The sequence below is a fragment of the Kogia breviceps genome, chromosome 4 (genome assembly GCF_026419965.1).
Source record: "Kogia breviceps isolate mKogBre1 chromosome 4, mKogBre1 haplotype 1, whole genome shotgun sequence".
NCBI classification, from domain to species: Eukaryota; Metazoa; Chordata; class Mammalia; order Artiodactyla; family Physeteridae; genus Kogia; species Kogia breviceps.
In genome coordinates, this window is record NC_081313.1 from 4,621,948 (window position 1) to 4,645,888 (window position 23,941).

The 23,941-nt window shown below is 39.1% G+C and overlaps 1 protein-coding gene across 1 annotated transcript in view; it reads right to left on the reverse strand.

Moving 5' to 3' along the window:
* Positions 1-357: 357 nt before the first annotated feature.
* MED10 (mediator complex subunit 10) overlaps positions 358-23,941 on the reverse strand; it is a 296,180-nt gene continuing 272,596 nt past the window's right edge. Inside the window, exon 4 of the mRNA XM_067030778.1 lies at positions 358-383. Coding sequence (XP_066886879.1) covers positions 373-383 — 11 coding nt within the window. The 3' untranslated portion in view covers positions 358-372. The remainder of the gene's footprint in view (positions 384-23,941) is intronic.

The window sequence follows — 23,941 nt, forward strand, 5'->3', positions numbered from 1 at the left end:
TGGTCGTAAGACTGGAGTCCATTTGTGCGTTTTCTGTTTTGTTCTCAGTTAGCGCTTTTCTGTGAGAAAACCTTTTCTCTATAATTAAAAACATTCAGGAAGGAGGTCAGCATGGTGGTGCACAGACCCGGACCCCATCTCCTTGTCGGTCCATGAACATCCCATTGTCAGGGCCTTTCCAGGGACATCAGACCAACTGGTCCAAGCCTCCCAGTCCTTCAAGCCTCCCCATACCTGCCACACATGCCCTGCTAGCTCCTTTTATTTTGCATTAAATTGCTATTTTCATCTTATGTAACATGTACTTGGAATCACTTGCTCACTCTTTAGTGTCTATCCCTCTTGGTAGCTCTCCTCCCACACTGCAGCACTTTAGGGGTGAGCTGTCAAGAAAGTGAAAGAAGTCATCATTAGCAAGGGAAGTCCAGAAAGAAGATTTTTTTGCACATTTTTGGTACAAACTTGTTGACAGGAAGCCTTTAATTCATAGGAGAAGTGCTGATTCTTATGGGACAGAGAACTGATGAGAGTCAGCAGTAATGAGTCAAGAAAACTAGAGCCTCCATTCCCACTCACTTGGCATCTTAGCTCTTTAAGAAAAATCACGGAGGAAAATGCAGCAGAGAGCACAGAACCATGTAGCCCAGACACAGGGAGCCAGAGGTACCCGTGCTTCCTTTCTGGCTGTTTAAATATCCTGTCTAGACACATTAGGCTCTGATCTCATTTTTGCTGCTCTGCAGTGTTGCAAGCTGTGGCTCTTGCTGAGAAGCTGTCTGCCATTGTCTCCTTCCTGAATAAAGGTTGAACAAGACACACAGAAACTAATATGAAACAGTGGGCCCTGTCACAAGAGACATCGCTTTGTGGAAAATTCTGGAGACTGGTGTATAGGGATCTGAATGGGGGTGATGGGCAATTAAATAGAAGAGAACAAAGAGGATGTTGGACTACACCTCCCTCTCTCCTTTGCCTTTGTTGATTCACATCAGTAAGCAGGTCTCTGTGGGTTGGGGGAGAACAGGGGTCTGTCCTGGCTTCTGACACTTCCAGGCTAAGCTCTCCTGTACCATCCTGGCTCCCTTCTGCTGTTCTGTCACCTCCTCTCATCGAGTGAATTTCAGTAGCTTCAAATTGAAGTGCTGAGTTTAGATATGCAAACAACATCATGCTGATTGATGTACCACGTGCTCTGCATGCCAACTGAAGCTGCCTGCTGTCCACAAGCTGACTAACCAGACATCCCTGAGGTCTGGGACTCACCCTAAAAGTCAGAGCTGAAGACTTTGCTTCCCTGAACCCAATACCCCAGCCCCTTGAAACTAAAACTTCGAAGGGAAGTTTTCATTTGAAAACTGTTTCAGAATTAGAACTTGTATAAATCAATAACTGTCATTTTTTCCCCTTTATTTAAAAATTTAACCCAGGGGGAGGAGTCAAGATGGCACAGTAGGAGGATGCAGAATTTGCATCTCTGTACAACTAGGGCACCTACCAGGCACCGGTGGGGGACCACAGACACCTAGGGGATGGGAGGACCTCCCAGCGACTGGTTGTTTCAATTATATTTTTAGTTTTTCTAACATATTTTTTTTCATTCTAATATCTTATCTTTCTAATCTTTTTGTTTTTTATTCTTTGATATTGTCCTGTTCCTTTTTTTCTTTCTTTTATTTTTTATTATTATTTATTTTTTACCACACATGAAGCTTTCAGGATCCTGGTTCCCAGGCTGGAGGTCAGGCCCAAGCTCCTGTGATGGGAACTCCAAGTGCAAACTGGTGCAATAACAGAGAACCACAGATCCCAGGGAATATTAATCAGAGTGGGGCCTCCTAAAGTTCCTCATCTCAGCACCAAGACCTGGCTCTATCCAATTACCGGCAAACTCCATGCTGGACGCCTCAGGCCAAAGAACCAGTAAGACAGAAGTATAGCACCACCCACCAAAAAGAAAACAAAAAGAAAGAAAGAAACAACAACAACAACAAATGTTACAGATGAAGGAGCAAGGTAAAAACCTACAAGACCAAATAAATGAAGATGAAATAAGCAACTTACCTGAAAAAGAATTCAGAGTAATGATAGTAAAGATGATCCAAAATCTCAGAAAAAGAATGGAGAAAATACAAGAAACATTTAACAAGGATCTAGATGAACTAAAGAGCAAACAAACAGTGATGAACAACACAATAAATGAAATAAAAATACTCTAGAATGAATCAATAGAAGAATAACTGAGGTAGAAGAATGGATAAGTGAGCTGGAAGATAAAAAGGTGGAAATAACTGCCAGGGAGAAGAATAAAGAAAAAAGAATGAAAAGAATTGAGGACAGTCTCAGAGACCTCTGGGACAAAATTAGACATACCAACATTCGAATTATAAGGGTCCTCAAAGAGGAAGAGAAAAAGAAAGGGTCTGAGAAAATATTTGAAGAGATTATAGTCGAAAACTTCCCTAACATGGGAAAGGAAATAGTCAATCAAGTTCAGGAAGCACAGAAAGTACCATACAGGATAAACCCAAAGAGAAACACACCGAGACACATAGTAATCAAACTATCAAAAATTAAATACAAAGAAAAAATATTAAAAGCAGCAAAGGAAAAGCAACAAATTACACACAAGGGAATCCCCATAAGGTTAACAGCTGATCTTTCAGCAGAAACTCTGCAAGCCAGAAGGGAGTGGCAGGATATATTTAAAGTGATGAAAGGGAAAAGCCTACAACCAAGATTACTCTACCCAGCAAGGATCTCATTCAGATTCCACGGAGAAATTAAAACTTTTAGAGACAAGCAAAAGCTAAGAGAATTCAGCATCACCAAACCAGCTTTACAACAAATGCTAAAGGAACTTCTCTAGGCAGGAAACACAAGAGAGGGAAAGACCTACAAAAACAAACCCAAACAATTAAGAAAATGGTAATAGGAACACACATACCGATAATTATCTTAAACGTAAATGGATTAAATGTTCCAACCAAAAGACATAGACTGATTGAATGCATACAAAACCAAAACCTGTACATATGCTGTCTACAAGAGACCCACTACAGACCTAGAGTCACATACAGACTGAAAGTGAGGGGATGGAAAAAGATATTCCATACAAAGGGAAATCAAAAGGAAGTTGGAGTAGCAATTCTCATAAAAGACAAAATAGACTTTAAAGTAAAGACTACTACAAGAGACAAAGAAGGACACTACATAATGATCAAGGGATCAATCCAAGATGAAGATATAACAATTATAAATATTTATGCACCCAACAAAGGAGCACCTCAATACATAAGGAAAATGCTAACAGCCATAAAATGGGAAATTGACAGTAATGCAATCATAGTAGGGGACGTTAACATTCCCCTTTCACCAGTGGACAGATCATCCAAAATGAAAATAAATAAGGAAACACAAGCTTTAAATGATACATTAAACAAGATGTACTTAATTGATATTTATAGGACATTCATTCCAAAAACACAGAATACACTTTCTTCTCAAGTGCTCATGGAACATTCTCCAGGATACACTATATCCTGGGTCACAAATCAAGCCTTTGTAAATTTCACAAAACTGAAATTGTATCAGTATCTTTTGTGACCACAATGCTATGAGACTAGATGTCAATTACAGGAAAAAAAAACTGCAAAAAATACAAACACATGGAGGCTAAACAATAAGCTACTAAATAACCAAGAGATCACTGAAGAAATCAAAGAGGACATCAAAAAACACCTAGAAACAAAAGACAATAAAATCCCAACAACCCAAAACCTATAGGAAGCAGAAAAAGCAGTTCTAAGATGGAAGTGTTTAGCAATACAATCCTACCTCAAGAAACAGGAAACATCTCAGATACACAACCTAAACTTACACCTAAAACAATTAGAGAAAGAAGAACTAAAGAACCCCAAAGTTAGCAGAAGGAAAGAAATCATAAAGATCAGATCAGAAATAAATGAAAAAGAAATGAAGGAAACAATAGCAAAGATCATTAAAACTAAAAGGTGGTTCCTGGAGAAGATAAAAAAATTGACAAACCGTTAGCCAGACTCATCAAGAAAAAATGAGAGAAGACTCAAATCAACAGAATTAGAAATGAAAAAGAAGTAACAACTAACCCTGCAGATATACAAAGGATCATGTGACATTACTACAAGCAACTATATGCCAATAAAATGGACAACCTGGAAGAAATGGACACATGCTTAGAAAAGCACAACCTTCTGAGACTGAACCAGGAAGAAATAAAAAATATAAACAGACCAATCACAAGCACTGAAATTGAAACTGTGATTAAAAATCTTCCAACAAACAAAGGCCTAGGACCAGATGGCCTCACAGGTGAATTCTATCAAACATTTAGAGAAGAGCTAACACCTATCCTTCTCAAACTTTTTCAAAATATAGCAGAGGGAAGAACACTCCCAAACACATCCTACAAGGTCTCCATCACCCTGATACCAAAACCAGACAAAGATGTCACAAAAAAAGAAAACTACAGGCCAATATCATTGATGAACATAGATGCAAAAATCCTCAACAAAATACTAGCAAACAGAATCCAACAGCACATTAAAAGGATCAAACACCATGATCAAGTGAGGTTTATCGCAGGGATGCAAGGATTCTTCAATATATACAAATAAATCAATTTGTTACACCATATTAACAAATTGAAGGATATAAACAATATGATAATCTCAATAGATGCATAAAAAGCTTTAGATAAAATTCAAGACCCATTTATGATAAAAAACCCTCCAGAAAGCAGGCATAGAAGGAACCTACCTCAACATAATAAAGGCCATATATGACAAACCCACAGCCAACATCGGTCTCAGTGGTAAAAAACTGAAACCATTTCCTCTAAGATCAGGAACAAGACAAGGTTGCCCACTCTCACCACTATTATTCAACATAGTTTTGGAAGTTTTAGCCACAACAGTCAGTGAGGAAAGAGAAATAAAAGGAATCCAGATTTGAAAAGAAGTAAAACTGTCACTGTTTGCAGATGACATGATAATATACCTAGAGATTCCTAAAGATGCTACCAGAAAACTACTAGAGCTAATCAATGAATTTGGTAGAGTAACAGGATACAAAATTAATGCACAGAAATCTCTTGTATTCCTATGCACTAATGATGAAAAATCAGAACGAGAAATTAAGGAAACAGTCTCATTTTCCACTGCAACACAAAGAATAAAATACCTAGGAATAAACCTACCTAAGGAGACCAAAACCTGTATGCAGAAAACTATAAGACACTGATGAAAGAAATTAAAGATGATACAAACATATGGAGAGATATATACCATATTCTTGGATTGGAAGAATCAACATTGTGAAAATGACTATACTACCCAACACAATCTACAGATTCAATGCCATTCCTATCAAACTACCAATGGCATTTTTCACAGAACTAGAACAAAAATTTCACAATTTGTATGGAAACATGATAGACCCTGAATAGCCAAAGCAATCTTGAGAAAGAAAAATGGAGTTGGAGGAATCAGTCTCCCTGACTTTAGACTGTACTACAAAGCTACAGTAATCAAGAGAGTGTGGTACTGGCACAAAAACAGATATATAGATCAATGGAACAGGATAGAAAGCCCAGAGATAAACCCATGCACATATGGTCACCTTATCTTCGATAAAGGAGGCAAGAATATACAATGGAGAAAAGACAGTCTCTTCAGTAAATGGTGCTGGGAAAACTGGACAGCTACATATACAGGAATGAAATTAGAACACTCCCTAACACCACACACAAAAATAAACTCAAAATGGATTAAAGACCTAAATGTAAGGCAAGACAGTATAAAACTCTGAGAGGAAAACAGGCAGAACACTATGACATAAATCACAGCAAGATCCTTTTTGACCCACCTCCTAGAGAAATGGAAATAAAAACAAAAATAAAGAAATGGGACCTAATGAAACTTAAAAGCTTTTGCACAGCAAAGGAAACCATAAACAAGATGAAAAGATGACCCACAGAATGGGAGAAAATATTTGCAAATGAAGCAATTGACAAAAGATTAATCTCCAAAATACACAAGCAGCTCATGCAGCTCAATATCAAAAAAAACAAACAACCCAATCCAAAAATGGGCAGAAGACTTAAATAGACATTTCTCCAAAGAAGATATCCAGATTGCCAACAAACACATGAAAGGTTTCTCAACATCACTAATCATTAGAGAAATGCATATCAAAACTACAATGAGGTATCACCTCTCACTAGTCAGAATGGCCATCATCAAAAATCTACAAATAGGGCTTCCCTGGTGGTGCAGTGGTTGGGAGTCCACCTGCCGATGCAGGGGACGCGGGTTCATACCCCAGTCCAGAAAGATCCCACATACCACGGAGTGGCTGGGCCTGTGAGCCATGGCCACTGAGCCTGTGCATCCTGAGCCTGTGGTCCACAATGGGAGAGGCCACAACAGTGAGAGGCCCGTGTACCACCAAAAAAAAAAAAAAAAAAAAAAAAAAAAAAAATCTACAAATAATAAATGCTGGAGAGGGTGTGGAGAAAAGGGAACCCTCTTGCACTATTGGTGGGAATGTAAATTGATACAGCCATTATGGAGAAAAGTATGGGTACTCCTTAAAAATCTAAAAATAGAACTACCATGTGACCCAGCAATCCCACTACTGGGCATATACCCTGAGAAAACCATAATTCAAAAGGAGTCATGTACCCCAATGTTCATTGCAGCACTATTTACAATAGCCAGGACATGGAAGCAACCTAACTGTCTATCAACAGATGAATGGATAAAGAAAATGTGGCACATATATACAATGGAATATTACTCAGCCATAGAAAGAAATGAAATTGAGTTATTTATAGTGCGGTGGGTGGACCTAGAGACTGTCATACAGAGTGAAGTAATTCAGAAAGAGAAAAACGAATGCCGTATGCTAACACATATATATGGAATCTAAGAAAAAAAAAAAGTTCTAATGAACCTAGGGGCAGAACAGGAATAAAGACGAAGATGTAGAGAATGGACTTGAGGACACTGGGAGGGGGAAGGGTAAGCTGGGATGAAGTGAGAGAGTGGCATGGACATATATACTCTACTGAGTGCAAAATAGATAACTAGTGGGAAGAAGCCTCATAGCACAGGGAGATCAGCTCAGTGCTTTGTGACCACCTAGAGGGGTGGGATAGGGAGGGTGGGAGGGATACGCAACAGGAAGGGGATATGGGGATATACATATGCATATAGCCGATTCACTTTGTTATACAGAAGAAACTAACACAACATTTTAAAGCAATTATACTCCAATAAAGATGTTTAAAAAAATATTTAACCCAGTAGCACGTTAAAGCTTAGCTGCAAAGGTTTAAAAAAGCCTCACATTTATGTACCCATCTGCATCCTAAAAGTGTAAGTGATTTTGACTTAACAGTTTTCTAATTGTTTGCCAGAGTATCAGGAGCTGAGTCTGGGGGAAGAGAAGGAAAAATGCACATAAAAATTTATACAGCTCATATCCTTATAATGTCCTTCTAGAGAAAACCAACCATGGGTGGACAGTGGTGTGACACCAGAGCCTTCCATTGCCCCCAACTCTTATGAAGAGCAGTAGCTCAGTCCTCGTACCTGTGACCTGACATGACATTTCTCTTAGGAATGTGCTTTGCCTGGAGATGGTCTCAGCCCCCAGACTCAGCCTCACAGCCATTGTGACCTTGGCAACAAGTTGACCTATGAGCTGAAGTGATACTACAATGACCATGCACCCAGGACCCCCTCACAAGATCACCTCCACATGAAAATGACTGGGGATACAGGTACATTGGGATTTCACTTTCAGGTGTAATTGACATGCAGTAACATAAAAGTCATCCCAGAAGAACTAAAATTGCAAATATAATCTAGTTTGGAGTTTCCACATGTAGTTTGGAAAAATCTTTTTTTTTTTTTTCCTTTTCTTAATCCCAGGGGACTAAGAAACAAAGATTTGCAAAGGGAATGCAAATTCCATGTGTAAGGAAGTGCATGTAATAATATCACTCTGGACTGTCTGTAGATTTACTCACCTCAGTGGACTCTTTCCCTTTCATTAGGGTTTGAGATAAAATCTCCTGTCCCTGCTGCCAGCTAGCTGCCTTAGGCCATCAGTATTTCTGTGCTGACCCCATTTCCAGCACAGCACTCCTGAGAGAGGGAAATCAAGAGAAATGGCCTTCCTGTCATCTGCAGTGTGAATTCCAAAACCAAGGCCAGACCCCCTAACAATGAGTTGAAAGCTCTGAAGATTCCCATTTCTGACTCTTGGGCAGCAGAAAAGTGCTATTAATTTTTACAGATGAGATGATGCTACCATGGTGCACTGCTATCCAAATAGCAGTCAGAGAAGGTGCCTGGATACAGCTCTGAACAGTGATCATCCGAGATGGGTGCTGCTTTGGCTTTGGGTGGAAAGCCCTTTAAGACAGATTACTCACTGGAGGGTTTGGATTCAGTTGTGAGAATGCTGAGTGTTTGGAAGCCTGTCAATCATCCCATTCAGCATCATTTCCTGGCTGGTGCTAGTGCTGAGCACCCTGTGGTGGTGAGTTTGCAAAGACAGCAGGTGGCCCTGCAGGAACTGGGGATCCAGTGGAAGAGGAGGAGGACAGGTAAGAAAACGATTATCAGATAGAACAGATGCCTTAATGGAGGGGACGGAGGGTCCCCTGGGACCTGAAGGTGTAATGGGATTGAGGAGGTGACATGTGTGTTGAGATCAGGAATGACTGTCTCAAACATTCTCAGGGATTACAGCTTTATTCTGCTACCCACAGGGAAGCAGCAGCTCAAGACAGATGGTAGCAGGAGGGCTGAGACCAGCTGAGGAGGCCTGGCAGTAGTGATGGGAGGGCAGGGGCAGTAGGGGAGGGTAGTGCTGTCCTGAGCTGGAGACCTGGAGACTATAGGATCAGGTGGGTGCAGCAGGTGAGCAAGGAACACAGTGTGAGTGATTACATGACTCAGGGTCTTCCGGTCTGCCTGGAGATGGTGTCTGTTCTCTGAATGTTATAGACTGAATGTCCCTGTACCCACCCCACCATGCGTATGTTGAAGTCCCAACCCCTAATGTGATGGTATTTGGAGGTACTTAGGGTTAGATGAGGTCATGAGGATGGGGGCCCCGTGATGGGATTAGTGCCCTTACGAGAAGAGACACCAGAGCCTGCTCCCTCCACTGCCCACCAAGGAAAGGTCACGTGAGGACACAGCACCAAGGTGGTCTACAAGCTAGGAAGCATGTCATCACCAGAACCCAAATCTGCTGGCACCTTGACCTTGGACTTTCAGCCTCCAGAACCGTGAGAAATAAATGTGTGTTGTTTCAGATGCCGCATCTATGGCATTATGATAGAGCAACCCCAGCCGACTAAGACATAGTTAGTGAAGCCACGATAGGAGCAGGCTGATAGGGGAGGAAGGGCTGTCCGGGCACATTCCATTTGATCTGTTTTAGAACTTTCAGGTGGACTTGCCGAGTCGGCAGTTGGGCAAAAAGTCTCTAGCAGTTTCACTGGGTCCACCTCCCGCTCCGTCCTCACCACAACATTTGGACAAATGTTGAGAAGTTCCCTCTGCTGCTGCTCTTGCTCTTCCCTCCCACCCCATCGCTTAGGGGCAGCTTTTCTTAGAGGAAAGTGTCTTTCCCTACAGGGAGGGATTCCCATCGAAGCCACTATGGTGGTTCAGCAGGGGAGGCCTGGGAGACCACATGGACGTGGCCCAAGGACCTGCCCTCACTCACACTCTCTGATTTGGGGACCTGGCTCTGAGCTTGTTTCCTGGTTGTCCCAAATCTTCTTGTTCTCGCTTAACAGCTTCAATAGCTTAAGTGGTTCCTATTGTTTTCAAAGGCAGATCTGTCCTTTTTGAGCACTGAGGAGAGAGACTACAAAAACACACTCAGTCTGTCACTCTGCCCTCAGACTATCCCTTATCCATTACAAACCCTAGTTCTCTGGAATAAAATTATGTCTCCCTCTAGTGCTTAGCCAACACCTTCTTTTTCAAGGACCCCAAGCACTTTCCCAGCCCTGTTTACCAATTAAGGAGTTTCCAAACCATCCCAGGAGTATCCCATTCTCCCTGAGCCCTCCAGGGATAGAGGAGATAAGGGACCCAAGACTCTATTCCAATGGTCATCTGGTCTTCTGGGCAGTGCAGTTCATTCCCTGAGACTCCCAAGACTCACATGCGAAGTAGTTTCTCAGATCCTGGGCCTAACACCTTCCCCCACCAGAATTCCCAAGGTCTAGAGGGTGGGAAGGACAGAGAGATGGCAACTCCCAAGGAAACAGGATGACAGGACAATGGCCTGCACAAGCAGTCCCCTCCCCTCCCCTCCCCTCCCCTCCCCTCCCCTCCCCGGGCTGCTGTGTGGAGGAAGGAGTAACAGCACCCCTGTTCCATGTTGAAGGACAACAAGGACAGCCTTGGACCACCCCCATCTCCACCTGCTCTGCAGGTGCCCTTCTACTAGGGGAGGGCTTACAAAGGCTTTGCTGAAAAAGATGGATGGCTTCCTTGCAGGAAGCATTTAAAATTGAGAAAATGAGCAAACCAGACAATTACAATTCTACCTGTGCAAATTAAATTGGGAATTAATAATTCCCAGATGGTTATTCCGAAAGAACAAAAAGCAACCTAGCTTACTGATGAAGCCAACTACACATTCTTGGAAATAAAAAACAACCATAAATACTAATATTGGAAACCTCCAGCTTCCCTGGTCCCCTCAAGTCCCCCATCCCTCCGAAGTCCACTCCCTGGAGAACAAAATTTACTAAGAATCGTCCCACTCACCCCTCTACCTCTCCTCTCTCCTCCCGTCCTCCTAGGAGGTTGTGTTTCCCAGGAGTAATTGTGGAGGCTGGAGATTTGTAAGAGTCACCGCGCCTCCACAGCCCAAGGTCGGCTTCTATCGCAACAGAGAGTGCTTTTCTTCAAACAGAAACCCCTCCCTGGTGTCTCATCAAGTGCCAACTGGGGTTGACAATTGCTCTTTTTTCCATTTATAATCACGGACGTGGCTTTCATACTCTCATAATCACTCCTCTTCATTCTCACTCCATTTTTTTATGTTTCACACCATCGTAGCAGCTGAAATTCAGGCTTAGGGACTGAAGCAACATGCAGAGACTGATGCAGAAAAGAAACAGTCTGAAATGAGCTGAGAAGCCTACCATTGGAGCTGCCTTACTCTTCCAAGTTTGACAACATACAGAGATGCTGGAAGGGGTGCTCTAAGACACATTGTTCCAGACAATTTTAGCGTAGCAGAGCATGCTCTCTGGAGGGAAATGGGAAGAAAGAATGCTCATCAGCTCACCGTGGCTCTATCCAGGGCTTGGAGAACGCAGCATCCTGGCTCTGAAGGACATGCTCCCGGCCAGTTCAGAGACGACAAGGAGGCTGCTCCCCACAATCCACCCACAACTACGTCCCCTCACTCAGAAGGCTTGGGATTGCACATCTACCTTCTCCCACTTGCCTCAGCCTGGGCTTTACCAGCATGACAGCTACAAGGTGTCAACGGCATTGGCTGGAGACAAGAGGTCATGGCTAAGGTGATTCAAAAACCTTCTCAGACCCTCCATCTGTAAGAGTGCCTGATTTCTATCACCCACCCAAATCACATGTTGCTGCTTTTTGAAAGTGGTCCTGAAAGCAAATGAAGACGGCATCCCCTGCATCAGATGGCAAACTCCCTCTTTATCTTCCCAGCCCCTTTTCCTTCTCTTCCCCCAAACCCCATCCCCTTTCTCACTCCCTATGCTGCTGTATAGCACAAACTAAACTATAAAATTAAACTTCTGTGCTAATATATTTGAATTAAATACAAAGGAGTAAATTCATTAGGAAAGATTTAAAAGTTATTTATTATGTGATGAAAAGGTAAGGATATAATCTCTCTGGGCTACCTGTATTTTCAATTTGCATATTATATTCAAACTCAAATTCATCTGCAAATAAAAACAGTATAAACTTAACATTCTGCTATTTATTTGTAAAAACAGCTATGTGCCTTCCTTGTCCCTGAGTTTACTAATTTTCTGAAATGTATAAAACTACTGTTTTGTGAACTTTACTTATATTTTTGAGGGCTTAGAAATTAAAATTAGCTCTAATGTGTCTTTACTTACTCTGTCCAACTCTGTGTGAAGGTACAATTTCAACACATTCTGATTCTTCAATTTAAGTGTCAGTGATCAAGGTCCATACTCCATAATAGTTGTCCTTTGGAAAATGAAAGTGTTTGTCTTTCTGTTTATAGAAGTTAAATATGTTCATTACAGAAAGTTGGAGGGCTTCCCTGGTGGCGCAGTGGTTGAGAATCCGCCTGCCGGTGCGGGGGACGCAGGTTCGTGCCCCGGTCCGGGAAGATCCCACGTGCCGCGGAGCGGCTGGGCCCGTGAGCCATGGCCGCTGAGCCTGCGCGTCCAGAGCCTGTGCTCCGCAACGGGAGAGGCCACAACAGTGAGAGGCCCGTATACCGGAAAAAAAAAAAAAAAAAAAAAAAAAAAAAATGTGACCAGAAAGTTGGAAAGAAGGAGAAGATAAAAATCACTCTTCCTAATCCCATCACTCAAAACTAATCTCTATCAGATTTGAGATAAATACACAAAACTGTTTTCGATTACGAAAGGCAGAAGGTGTGTGGACTCACTGCCTTCAGCAATGTGCAGAAGATGGGGGTGATCGCTGTGTCCCAGGCTTAGAAGTAGTCTGTCCAGAAAAACAAGACAAATAGAAGTCGTTCCTTCCCAGGACAGACATGCAGGAAAAGACCTGGATTAATTGTTAAAGACAGACTCTCACTTGTCTGAAATATGACAAACCTGGAAAAATATTCCTCCTTGATTTTTTCTTTTTTTTATCCCCTGAAGAAATACTCTAAGTCATTCAGTCAAAGGGAGAGTTTTCTTGTGAGGTTCAGGTAGCAAAGAGATAAAATAGTGAGTCAAGGAGGAGGAAGCCAGGGTAGCCTGTGATGTGAGGGGGTGACGTCGCTTAGTCTCCAAAGCCGAGCTGAGCAGGGGAACCACCCACAAGCTCCACAGTACAAGCAGCTAGTCAGACACATGGTAAGGCAATTAAGGAAATATTTTGTTCATGCTTAAAATAATAGACATATTCAAACATTTTCTCAATGCTCATGAATGGTTATGTAGATAAAAAGTGAGAGTGGACATTTTGGCCATTTGTCCTAATCCTTCAGAGAGTTGGTCTAAATGACACAATGAACTGATTGCTGCGTTTCTTACTCTAATGTGTGTTTGTTAAGTAGATGCAACTCCACCTGTTCTTTTAAAGCATTGAATCCTGTTAGAATGAAAGGTCTGCAGCTCAGGAAGCTTGTGTTTTTAAGTGATTAAGAAGTGTGTAGCTACCATAATGGTTCATGTACATGCACATGCCCCCCTACACACACACATGCACATAAATACAGGCATGAGCAAGAACCCCGCACCAAGCGCTGTGCCAGGAGCCCTGCAATATGCACTGCTTTTTCTTGCAAATTACTGAGATTCCCATTTTATGAGTAAAAAATTAAGACTTACAGTGGTTAAGTCATTTCATTCTGAATCACACAGTGGTGAAGCTACGATTTGATGTGGCTCCACTCAATTTTACCAACAACAACACAGTGTGGATAGTTTAAAATTTGTCAGTGGAATGACATCAGCCCAATGAGAGAGAACATGGAGGGAGAGGCTTCAGGATGTGGACTTTGCCAGAAATTCAGGATAGCACACTGAAACATACTGTAGTTACTATAGTTACTGTCATGTATGGGCTCACTGTCTTGGGAGCAGATATTAAATCATGCAATTTTTTTTTTTCTTCTTGGCAAAATCATGAGAGTTTTAAAATAATTCTTTTATTTGTTGAACAGATATTTGTTACCCACTAAGATTCCCAGAGCACTGGGATGAGTACTGAAAACAGCAGTTGTGAAGATACAAATGTGTTCTCCCTACTCATACAGCTTATAGTCTAATAAGGAATAAATAAGAAGTTACTAAAATTACTTTTCATGAAGTAACATATATATATATTCATATATACATGTATTTTATATATATATATATATATATATATATATATATATATATATATATACACACACATATGTATGTATATATATTCCTGAAACAGAATTTAAGGGCAATAGACATTTTCCCTCCATCTTGGGAGATATTATTCAAAACATGCTCCACAAGGTACCCCATGAGCCAGGATGTGTTTGTCCTCAGCCAGAATCTGCTCTCTCCCATAGTGGTGACTATAAAATGTAAGTTAATACCTCCTACATGTCCTTACTAAGTAACTGTGACTATTAGCATTGCTGTCACCATTATTGCTTAATAATGGTGATCTGTCCCTCATCACAAATAGTTTTACACAGCTTAATAAGATGTATTTTATATAAAATAAAATTCACCCAATTTAAACATATAGTTTGATAGTTATGATAAAAGTATACAGTTATGCAATTACCACATCAGTCAAGTTTTAGAACAATCATATTATCCTCCAAATTCCCTCAAGACTATTTGCAGAAAAAGCATTTCACAGAATTCAACACAGTACTCATTCAGGATTTAAAAAAAAAATTTTTTCAGGAAATTAGGAATGGAAAGAAATTTCCTCCACCAGATAGAGGGCATCTATGAAAAACCAATAGCTAACCACATATTTAATGGAAAAAGACTAGTGCTCACAAATAAGTCAGAGATATCTGCTTTCACCACTTCCATTTAACATTGTATAGGATGTACTAGCTAGTGCAATAACACAAGAAAAAAAAAAAGACATACGGTTGGGAAGGAATAAGAAAATCTCTATTTGCAGATAACATAATTTTGTATGTAAAAAGTCCTAAGGAACAACAAAAAAGCTACTAAAACAAATGAGAGTTTAACAAGATTGTAGGACACAAGGTCGATATATAAAAACAATTCTATTTCTCTGCAGTAGTAACCAAAAAATTCAAAATTGGAATTAAAAAATATATATATTTACCATAACATAAAAAATAACTAAAAATAAATATAAGAAATATGTGCAAAACCTCTTCACTAAAATCCACAAAACTGCTAACAAAAATGAATAAATAGAGATGTATTAAGTTCTTTGATTAGAAGACTCAATATTGTCGATATGGGAATTTTCTCCAAATTGATGTGTAGCTACAAGATAATCTCTATCAAAACCCCATCAGGCATTTTATAGAAATTGGCAAACTGATTTAAAATGTACGTGAAAATGCAAAATACCTAGGATAACAAAATAATTTCAAATAAAAGAACAAAGGCAGTGAACTTACCTGATTTCAAAGTTGGCTATGAAATTATAGTAATGAAAGAGTAAAATATTGGCCTAACAGTATGATCAACTGATCTAACATATAGATCAATTCACAGAGTCTTGGTGTGTGGTCCAGAATAAGATCTCTTTTAGGGAAAGTTCCACTTGAATTTGAAAAGTATGTAGACACAGCTGTTTGAGTACACAGCTGTTTTGTAGATTTCATTAAGCCAAGTTGATGGAATGTGCTGCTCTACTATGCTTAGGGTTTTGTTCCATTACTTACTGAGAGAGATATACTACAATCTCCAAATATAATGGTTGATATTTCTAGTTTTCTTTCAATTTTGCCAGTTCTTGTTTCATATATTATGAAGGTCTGTTTTTATGTGCATAAACATTTATAATTTGGGGGACTTTCCTGGTGGTGCAGTGGTTAAGAATCCACCTGCCAGTACAGGGGACATGGGTTTGAGCTCTGGTCCGGGAAGATCCCACATGCTGTGAAGCAACTAAGCCTGTGCACCACAACTACTGAGCTTGCGCTCTAGAGCCTGCAAGCCATAACTACTGAGCCCATGTGCCACAACTACTGAAGCCCGCACGCCTAGACCCCATGCTCTACAACAAAAGAAACCACCACAACAAAGAGTAGTCTCTGCTCACCACAACTAGTGAAAGCCCGTGCACAGCAACAAAGACCCAATGCAGCCACAAATAAATAAAAATAAATAAAATTAGAAAAAAAGATGAAAAAAGTCATTTTTTTACTACATAAAAATTATAATTTTTATATGTTCTTTCTATAGTTTATCTTTTATCATTATGAAATGCTAATTTTTTTTCTCTAGTTTACCTTAAGGTATGTTTTGTCTGATATTTAAATAACCATTCTTTTTCCTGTATGCTTAGTATTTGCAGGATATATTTTCACATCCTTTCCTTTCATCCCAGCTATGTCCTTGAGTTTAAAGTGCTTCTCTTTTAGGCAGCATATAATTGTATCTTGCCTTCTCATGAAGTTTGAAAAGTTATAACTTTGATACAATTATTTATTACATTCACATCTAATGTGATTATTGATATGGTTGAATTGATATCTACTATTATGTTGTTTCTTATCTCTTTTCAATCCTCTGTCCCTATTACTAACTTCTTTCAGTTTAAACAAATATTTTAGTGCACATTTTCTCTTTTTACTTTTTAGCTATATTCCTGTATATGTTTTTCAGTTGTTGTTCTAGGTATTATAGTATCAATCTTTAACTTTGCAAAATCTACTCCAAGTTAATATTAACTTACTTCTGGTAATATATAGAACTTAGCAACCTTCTATCTCCATTACACCCTTTCTTTCCTGTTGTACATATTTCATTCTTTTACATTATAATTCCAAAAATACAGTTGTCCCTTGGTATCCTTGAAGGATTAATTTCAGCACCTCACCACAGATAACAAAATTCAAGCATACTCAAGTCCTTTATATAAAATGGCATAGTATTTGCATATAACCTAGGCACATCCTCCCATATATTTTAAATCATCTCTAGATTACTTATAATACCCAATACTATGTAAATGCTATGTAGATACTTGCAAATACAATGTAAATGCTATGTAAATTGTTGCCAGGTGCAGGGAAAATTCAAGTTTTTCTTTTTGGAATTTTCTGGAATGTTTTTCGATTTATGGCAGAACTCACAGATAAGAAACTCACAGATACAGAGGGCCTACTCTACAGTGTGACAATTTTACTTCAAACAAACATATGTCTTTTAAAGAAATTAAGAGAAAATATTAAAAACTTCTAAAAATATTTACCTACATATTTACTCTTTCTGGTATATTTTGTTCTAGCTTTCAGATCAAAGTTACCCTCTGTGACATTTCCTTCAGCTTAAAAGTCTTCTCTTAGCATTTCTTCTGGGGCAGTCTTGCTAGCAACAAATTTTCTCTATTATTATTTTCCTGACAATGTCTTTTGTTTATACTTTTTTTTTTTGGAAGAATCATTTTGCTGGGTATTGAATTGTTGCTTTATGAGTTATTTTTTCCTTCTTTCAGCACCTTGAATTATGCCATCCCAATGTCTTCTTGCCTCTACCACATCTAATAAGAAGTCACATTAATTGTATTGTCCCACTGTGTGTGATGGGTCGATGTTCTCTTGATGCTTTTAAGATTTGTCTTTCTCGTTGTCTTTCAGCATTTTACCTGTCTTGTTTCTCGGTTTTATTTTCTTTGTATCTATTTTATTTTAGGTTCACTAACATCCTTAGATCTGTAAATTAGATTTTCACCATATTTGAGGCATTTCATCTGTTAGTTTTAAAAATATGTTTTCTGCCTCTTTCTCCTCTTCTCCTGGGACTCCAATTACAAATATGTTGAAATTTTTGCTATTGTGCCAGAGATCTCTGAAAATATATTATCTTTTACATGTTTTCTCTCTTTATGTATTGGATAATTTTCATTGCTCTATCTTCTAGTTCATGGTTTCTTTCTTCTGTCATCTTGAATCTGCTATTTGACCCAATTCTCTGTTTCAGTTATTTCACTTTTCAGTCTAAAATCTCCACTTACTTTTTTTTAAACATCTTTATTGGAGTATAACTGCTTTACAATGGTGTGTTAGTTTCTGCTGTATAACAAAGTGAATCAGCTATACATAAACATATATCCCCATATCTCTTACCTCTTGTGTCTCCCTCCCACCCTCCCTATCCCACCCCTCTAGGTGGTCACAAAGCACCGAGCTGACCTCCATGTGCTATGTGGCTGCTTCCCACTAGCTATTTGTTTTACATTTGGTATCCACTTACTTTTAATTGTTTCCACTTGTGTGTTGAGATTACATATTTTTTTCATATATTATTTTCACATTTTCCTTAATTTTTTGTACATTTTTTTAAATATTAGAAAATATATTTAATAACTACTTTCAAATTTCTGGCTGCTAAACCCAATGTCTGAATATGTTTGGAGTCTTTTTTATTGACAATTTTTTCCTTATTATGTAGTACATTTTCCTATTTCTTTGAAAGTCTAGTAATTCTAGCTTGAAAATTGGACATTGTAGGGATACTTTTGTAGAATTCTCAATTCTGTTTTGTCTTTCTGAGAGTATTTGACATTTTGTTTTAACAGGCAATTGATTTACCTAGACATAAACTGTGAAACCTATCCTCATGAAATCACTGTTGTTTCTGCTCATATAATTTCAAGCTGGAGCCATATGGGTCTCCCTTGTACTTGTCTAGTCTAAGGATCAGATAATAATTTGGGCAGATGTTATACTCTTCACTCAAGCTAGTAGGAATTTTGTGATTGGCTTCCAGATCTATGTGGGTGAGGAACACATTCAAAGCAGCACAGACTTATGAGTCACTCCAGTCTTGTGCTTTTAGTCAGTCCCCTTGGGATCTCCTACCTGCATGCATAATTTAGCAGTCATCTGTGTGTATGTGGTGAGTTTGTTCTCTTGTCTATTGATTTCTTGCTTCAAAAATCTCCACCTAACTTTGTAGTTGCTCTGCCTTCACCTCAAATGAAGTTTGTCACCCCCAGTAAGTAGAGGTTTGTGTTTTTTGCTGCCAGATTTGAATGGAGATGTCCACAGGCAAGAAGGCTGTGATGTGTCATCACCTTTCTAATCTAATGCAGTAACACTTTTTCATGAGAAAATATTCCTCATGTTGTTACCTACTTTGGTCATTTCTCAGTGTCCTGAAATAGTGTTTTTAATACTTTGACCAGTTTTATTCTTTTATTCTGTGGGTGGAATTTCCCAACATCTTCTCACCATTATTACTGGAAATTTAGTTCCCAAAACCCACATTTCATACTAATCTTTACAAGCAAAATCCTGATTTATTAAGACTCAATGTTTTCCATATCTTATTTTTTCATTACAAAAATGAAATTAAAATGTGCAATAAATTAAAATTCTTCTCTCCCAAAGTATTGATCTAGCTTGAAATAATTACAGCTAAACATAGCATTTCTTGTGTGTCAATCAATGTTCTGAGCACTTTACATCATATCTCACTTAATCCCCATATAAGGAAACCATATGAGAAAAACATTATTATTACCTTTTTTACAGACGGGAAACTGAAGCACAGAAACAAAAATTAATTTGACTAAAGTTATACAACTAATGAGTAATAAAGCCAGGATTCAAACCCAAACACTCTTGTTCCCAAGTCCATGCTTTAACCACAGCACTCTTTATTTACCTCTTGAGTTCCTGAAACTACGACTCAGGAACACTCAAAGCCAGATCCCCAGGGCACATCATAGAGCTGTTCCCGCAACTGCCCTCTGCCATTTACATCTTTGTGCTGGTGTGTTTCCCGAAGATGTCTACAAGATCCAGCCTGGTGAGATTTCTATGTTTTATATGCAGAAATGAGAAGGTTGTGTTTTGTTCATTTTTACAATTTGCATGTACCATCTTTAAAGTCTGAGAACATAACAAAAACAATTGTCTGTGTTAAGTGAAAACATGATATCCATCCATGAGGTATAAGTAAGAACTTCCTTATATGATAATATCTTGGAAATATCACATCTGAATTCTTTCAAGCAGCCCTAAAACCAAGGCTGAGAACATTGGAGTGTATTCACTGAAACAGAAATATGTCCCATCTTGGTCCACCCCTCCTGGAGTGGCTGTGAAATGTTGGCCAAGAAGGGGAAGGAGGGCATGTGTGAATGTCTGAGGTATGCAGAGGAAGTATAGGGAGGACAGCCGTTGGGGATAAATCTTTTAAAACTAAAAGCAGGGAGAGGAAGCTTATTTGTTCCACAATATAAAGATTCCCCAACACTGCCTTTGAAAGAGTGGTCTAACTAGCCTGCAGTGTGATTACATCCTTTTTGCAGTCAGGTCATCTAAAAAGTGTGGGGTAGTTTCTTAGGTATTCTGAGAGTAGAGGGATACTTCAAGATGACATATATTTAGCTGCCCAACCTTCTTGCTCATGCATTTTGTGTGGTGGATATATTTTCCTGACGGGTTTATGTTTAAGATTCCAGTAACGTGTTTACTGAAGCTTGTGAAATGTTTATCTATCATATAGATTTTTTTAAAAAACAGGTTTGGGTTTATTATTTCATTTCAGTTATTGTTTTCATTGTTTCATACTGCATTGTTTTTAACATTCTTTTATTTATTTCTCTTTGATTCTTTGTGTTTTTTGGCTTTTTTCCCAGTTTATTGAGGTGAACACAAATATTTTTTATACATAGCTTTTCTTCTTGAATAAAGGTAGCAATCATCATACATAGCATTTACTTTGTGTCACAGGTTTTGGTATAAAATTCTCTTTTTATTGCTTTCTAAATAATTTTAATTTCAGTTTTAATTTTTTCTTTAATTCATGAGTTATCTAACAGAGGGTTTCTCAATATGTGAAGAGTCAAGGTTATTTTCCTTATATTTTATCACTTATTTCTGACTTATTAGATCATAATCAGAGTAAATGAACTAAAAAATCCTCTACTTTTAAAGATGAGCTATGGCTTTTGTAGCTAAGTACATACGAATTTTTGTAAATAATCCACATATAAACATACAAAACACTGTCTAAAGAATGTACCTTTCTCTGTACACTTATTACTTACTTACACATTTGTAAATTTTAATTAACTTTTAAAATTAATCTATGTTCTTATTATTTTCTTTGGGGAAATATCTGATTGAGTGATGTTTATAAGTCTTTCATCACATTATTATGTTTATACTTCTAGTTTTTCTCTATGTTAATTTGTTTGGAGTATTAAGGTTTATTACTGATGTGCTTTATTCACAAATTGGGACTTTAGCTCTTGGTATAATATCTCTCTATATTGTTTAGACTTTTCAATATTAAATCCTACCCTATCTGATATTAATATTGCTCTGTAGCGTTCTTGTTTCTTGTTACTCTCCCCACATCATTGGTTGCAAATACCAGTGGGTAAGAGACTGACAAAGAACAGGATACGTTCATGGTGTCAAAGCATCTCTCCACAAATGACTAATTACAAGTGGAAAAATAATAACTTTATGATGGAACAACCTGGTAGGCACCAGTTTAAGGAAATTATCAAAGACAATTTTACAAACGGAGACAAAGGACAAAGGACATCCTGTGGATTTTGATATGATGCACAGAGAAGGATACAACATCACTTCTGTAACGTTGCTACAATATACATAACAAGTTAAATCTACTGATGGGGAAAAGTTAAGCAAACCCAAACTGAAGGTGACTCTACAAAATAACTGGCCTCAATTCCTTAAAAATGTCAAAGTCTTGACAGTCAAAAAAAGGTTGAAGAGTTCTTCCACATTGGGGAAGATTGATTATATATGACAACTGAATGAAATGTGCGATCCCAAATTGGATCCTGAACAGAAAAAAATAGCTATAAATTATATTATAGAGACAACCGGTGAAATATGAATGTGGAATACAGATTAGATAATGAGGCATGAATTTCCTGATTTTGACAATTTTACTGTGGTTATGTTAGAGAATATCCCTCTTCTTAGGGAATTCACATTGAACTATTTAAGGGTAAAGTGTCACCCTGTGTATAACATACCCTCAAATAGTTCAGAAAAATATTATATGTATTAGAGAAGATGATAAAATAAATGTGACAAAATAATAATGATTGATGGTTCTGATGGAGGTTATATAGAAAGTTCTTTATAACATGCTTACATCTTTTCTGTAAAATTGAAAATGTATCAAGTAAAAAGTTTACCAAAAAAGAGAGAATTGTACACATGCATATTCTAATGGACTTATGTGACTTTATTCCCTCCATCTTACATAAGTTTATTAGCTTTGTGTGTGTTTTCCTTTTTCCTTTTCCATATTTTTGCTGTTTTGGTCAACTTGCTACAGCATCCCTGTTTATCTTGGTTACTTTGAAGTTTCTGTGTGTTTTCCTTCCCCACTAGTGGATATCTTCTATTTCTCAATGGTTGTAATTCTACAGGGGCTTCTAGATGATTGGTGAAAGCAAGAGATCCCCTATTTGTTCCACCTGAGGCCTTTCTCACCTGCCCTGCATGAGAAGTAGAGAACACTTTTATCTCTTGTTCCTACCCTTATATTTCTTGTCCTAATTAATGTCACCACTCTGTTCCCAGTCACTAATCCATGGATCTCATCATCGTCCTCAATGGCTCTTTTCCTCTCCAAGTTCTATCAACTCCATCTGATAGAACCACCAAAGGCAGCACTTCTCCACTCCCAGCGTCAGGCTCTCACTCAGGCCCTCACGGCTGTGCCAATATTCTGACCTGTTTCTTCCCTTCTCTTTTCCACGTGGTCCCTAGTTAGGATCTGTAAGCAAATACCTGCTCATGGCACTGCCTAACTTTAAAAGTCCATAGGGCTCCCCATTGTCTGAGGGTAAAAATGAAGGTCATGACACATCCTTTGTGTGTCCTGTGGACCACCTCCTCCCACCACTCTGGGCACCAGTGACCCCAGTGCTCCTGGAGACTTCATTCTTCAAGGGCAGCTGGTTCTCTCTTTAGAAACCTCTTCACCCTCTTCTCGCTCTCTGTCCAACCCCTCCTTACCGTGTAATGACTAAATCAACCACCCTGTCTTCCGAGGAGCTCTCCCTGGGTGCCCCCAGCAGAGTGATTACTCCTGTGCCCTTTTATATCATTAGTCATGTGGAATTGTAATGATATTGGCTCCTCAGAGCAGAGAGTGTGTCCCATTAAACTTGGCTTCCCTGATGCCTCAGTAGACAGAATATATTCAGTGAATAAACGCATGAGCGGGTGCACAGGGTATTCTGAACAGCAGACTTGGGAACCACTGACCGCAGCCTGCTCTCGTAGGAGGCACGGCGTGCTGGGGGGTTTGCAGCCTCTACTAGAATACAAAACCAGCCCTGCACGCGTCGCCAGGCAGACCTCAGCAGGAGCCTCCACTCGCCCTTCACACATTTTATTCACATCGAAAGTGAGGTCCAGATGATGCTTTCTTTGCAGCCACAATATTTGTCTTCCTTTCAAGACAATCACTTGAGGAAAGAACTAAACCTGGGCTCATGGTGAATGTCAGGGCCCCCATGTCAGGTTGGGGTGCTGAAGAGTCAGCTGAAAAAGACCCTGGACTTGCTGATTCTGCCAGCTGCCCCCACCAGGGGGAGAAGGAGAACTGTGGGAAGGGCCCCTGGATGAAGGCAGCCTGCGGTAGGGTTATTACGAACACAACACGCCAAAAACATTTGGTGTTTATTCCAGTCCAGACTTTGCTGAGCTTGCTGTACATCCAGGGATATCTATCAAAGAAAGCAACGGATCACATGTCAATAAATTAAATGAGTATGAAACAAAGAAGCACAGAATGATGTAGGGGTTTCTCACTTGAGGATATAAAGGAAGAAGGAGAGGGGGCACGTTCTTAATGGAGTTCCTGATGGCCATTAAACTAGGAAAAAGCCATTTCCATATATTATGGAAATACACACTGGTCTCAAGTGCCTTCCATTTTCATATTGTTTTGCTGCCTTAATGGCATAGGCTATTTTTGTAACATCTGTTTTTAGGGACCCTTCCTTTCTCC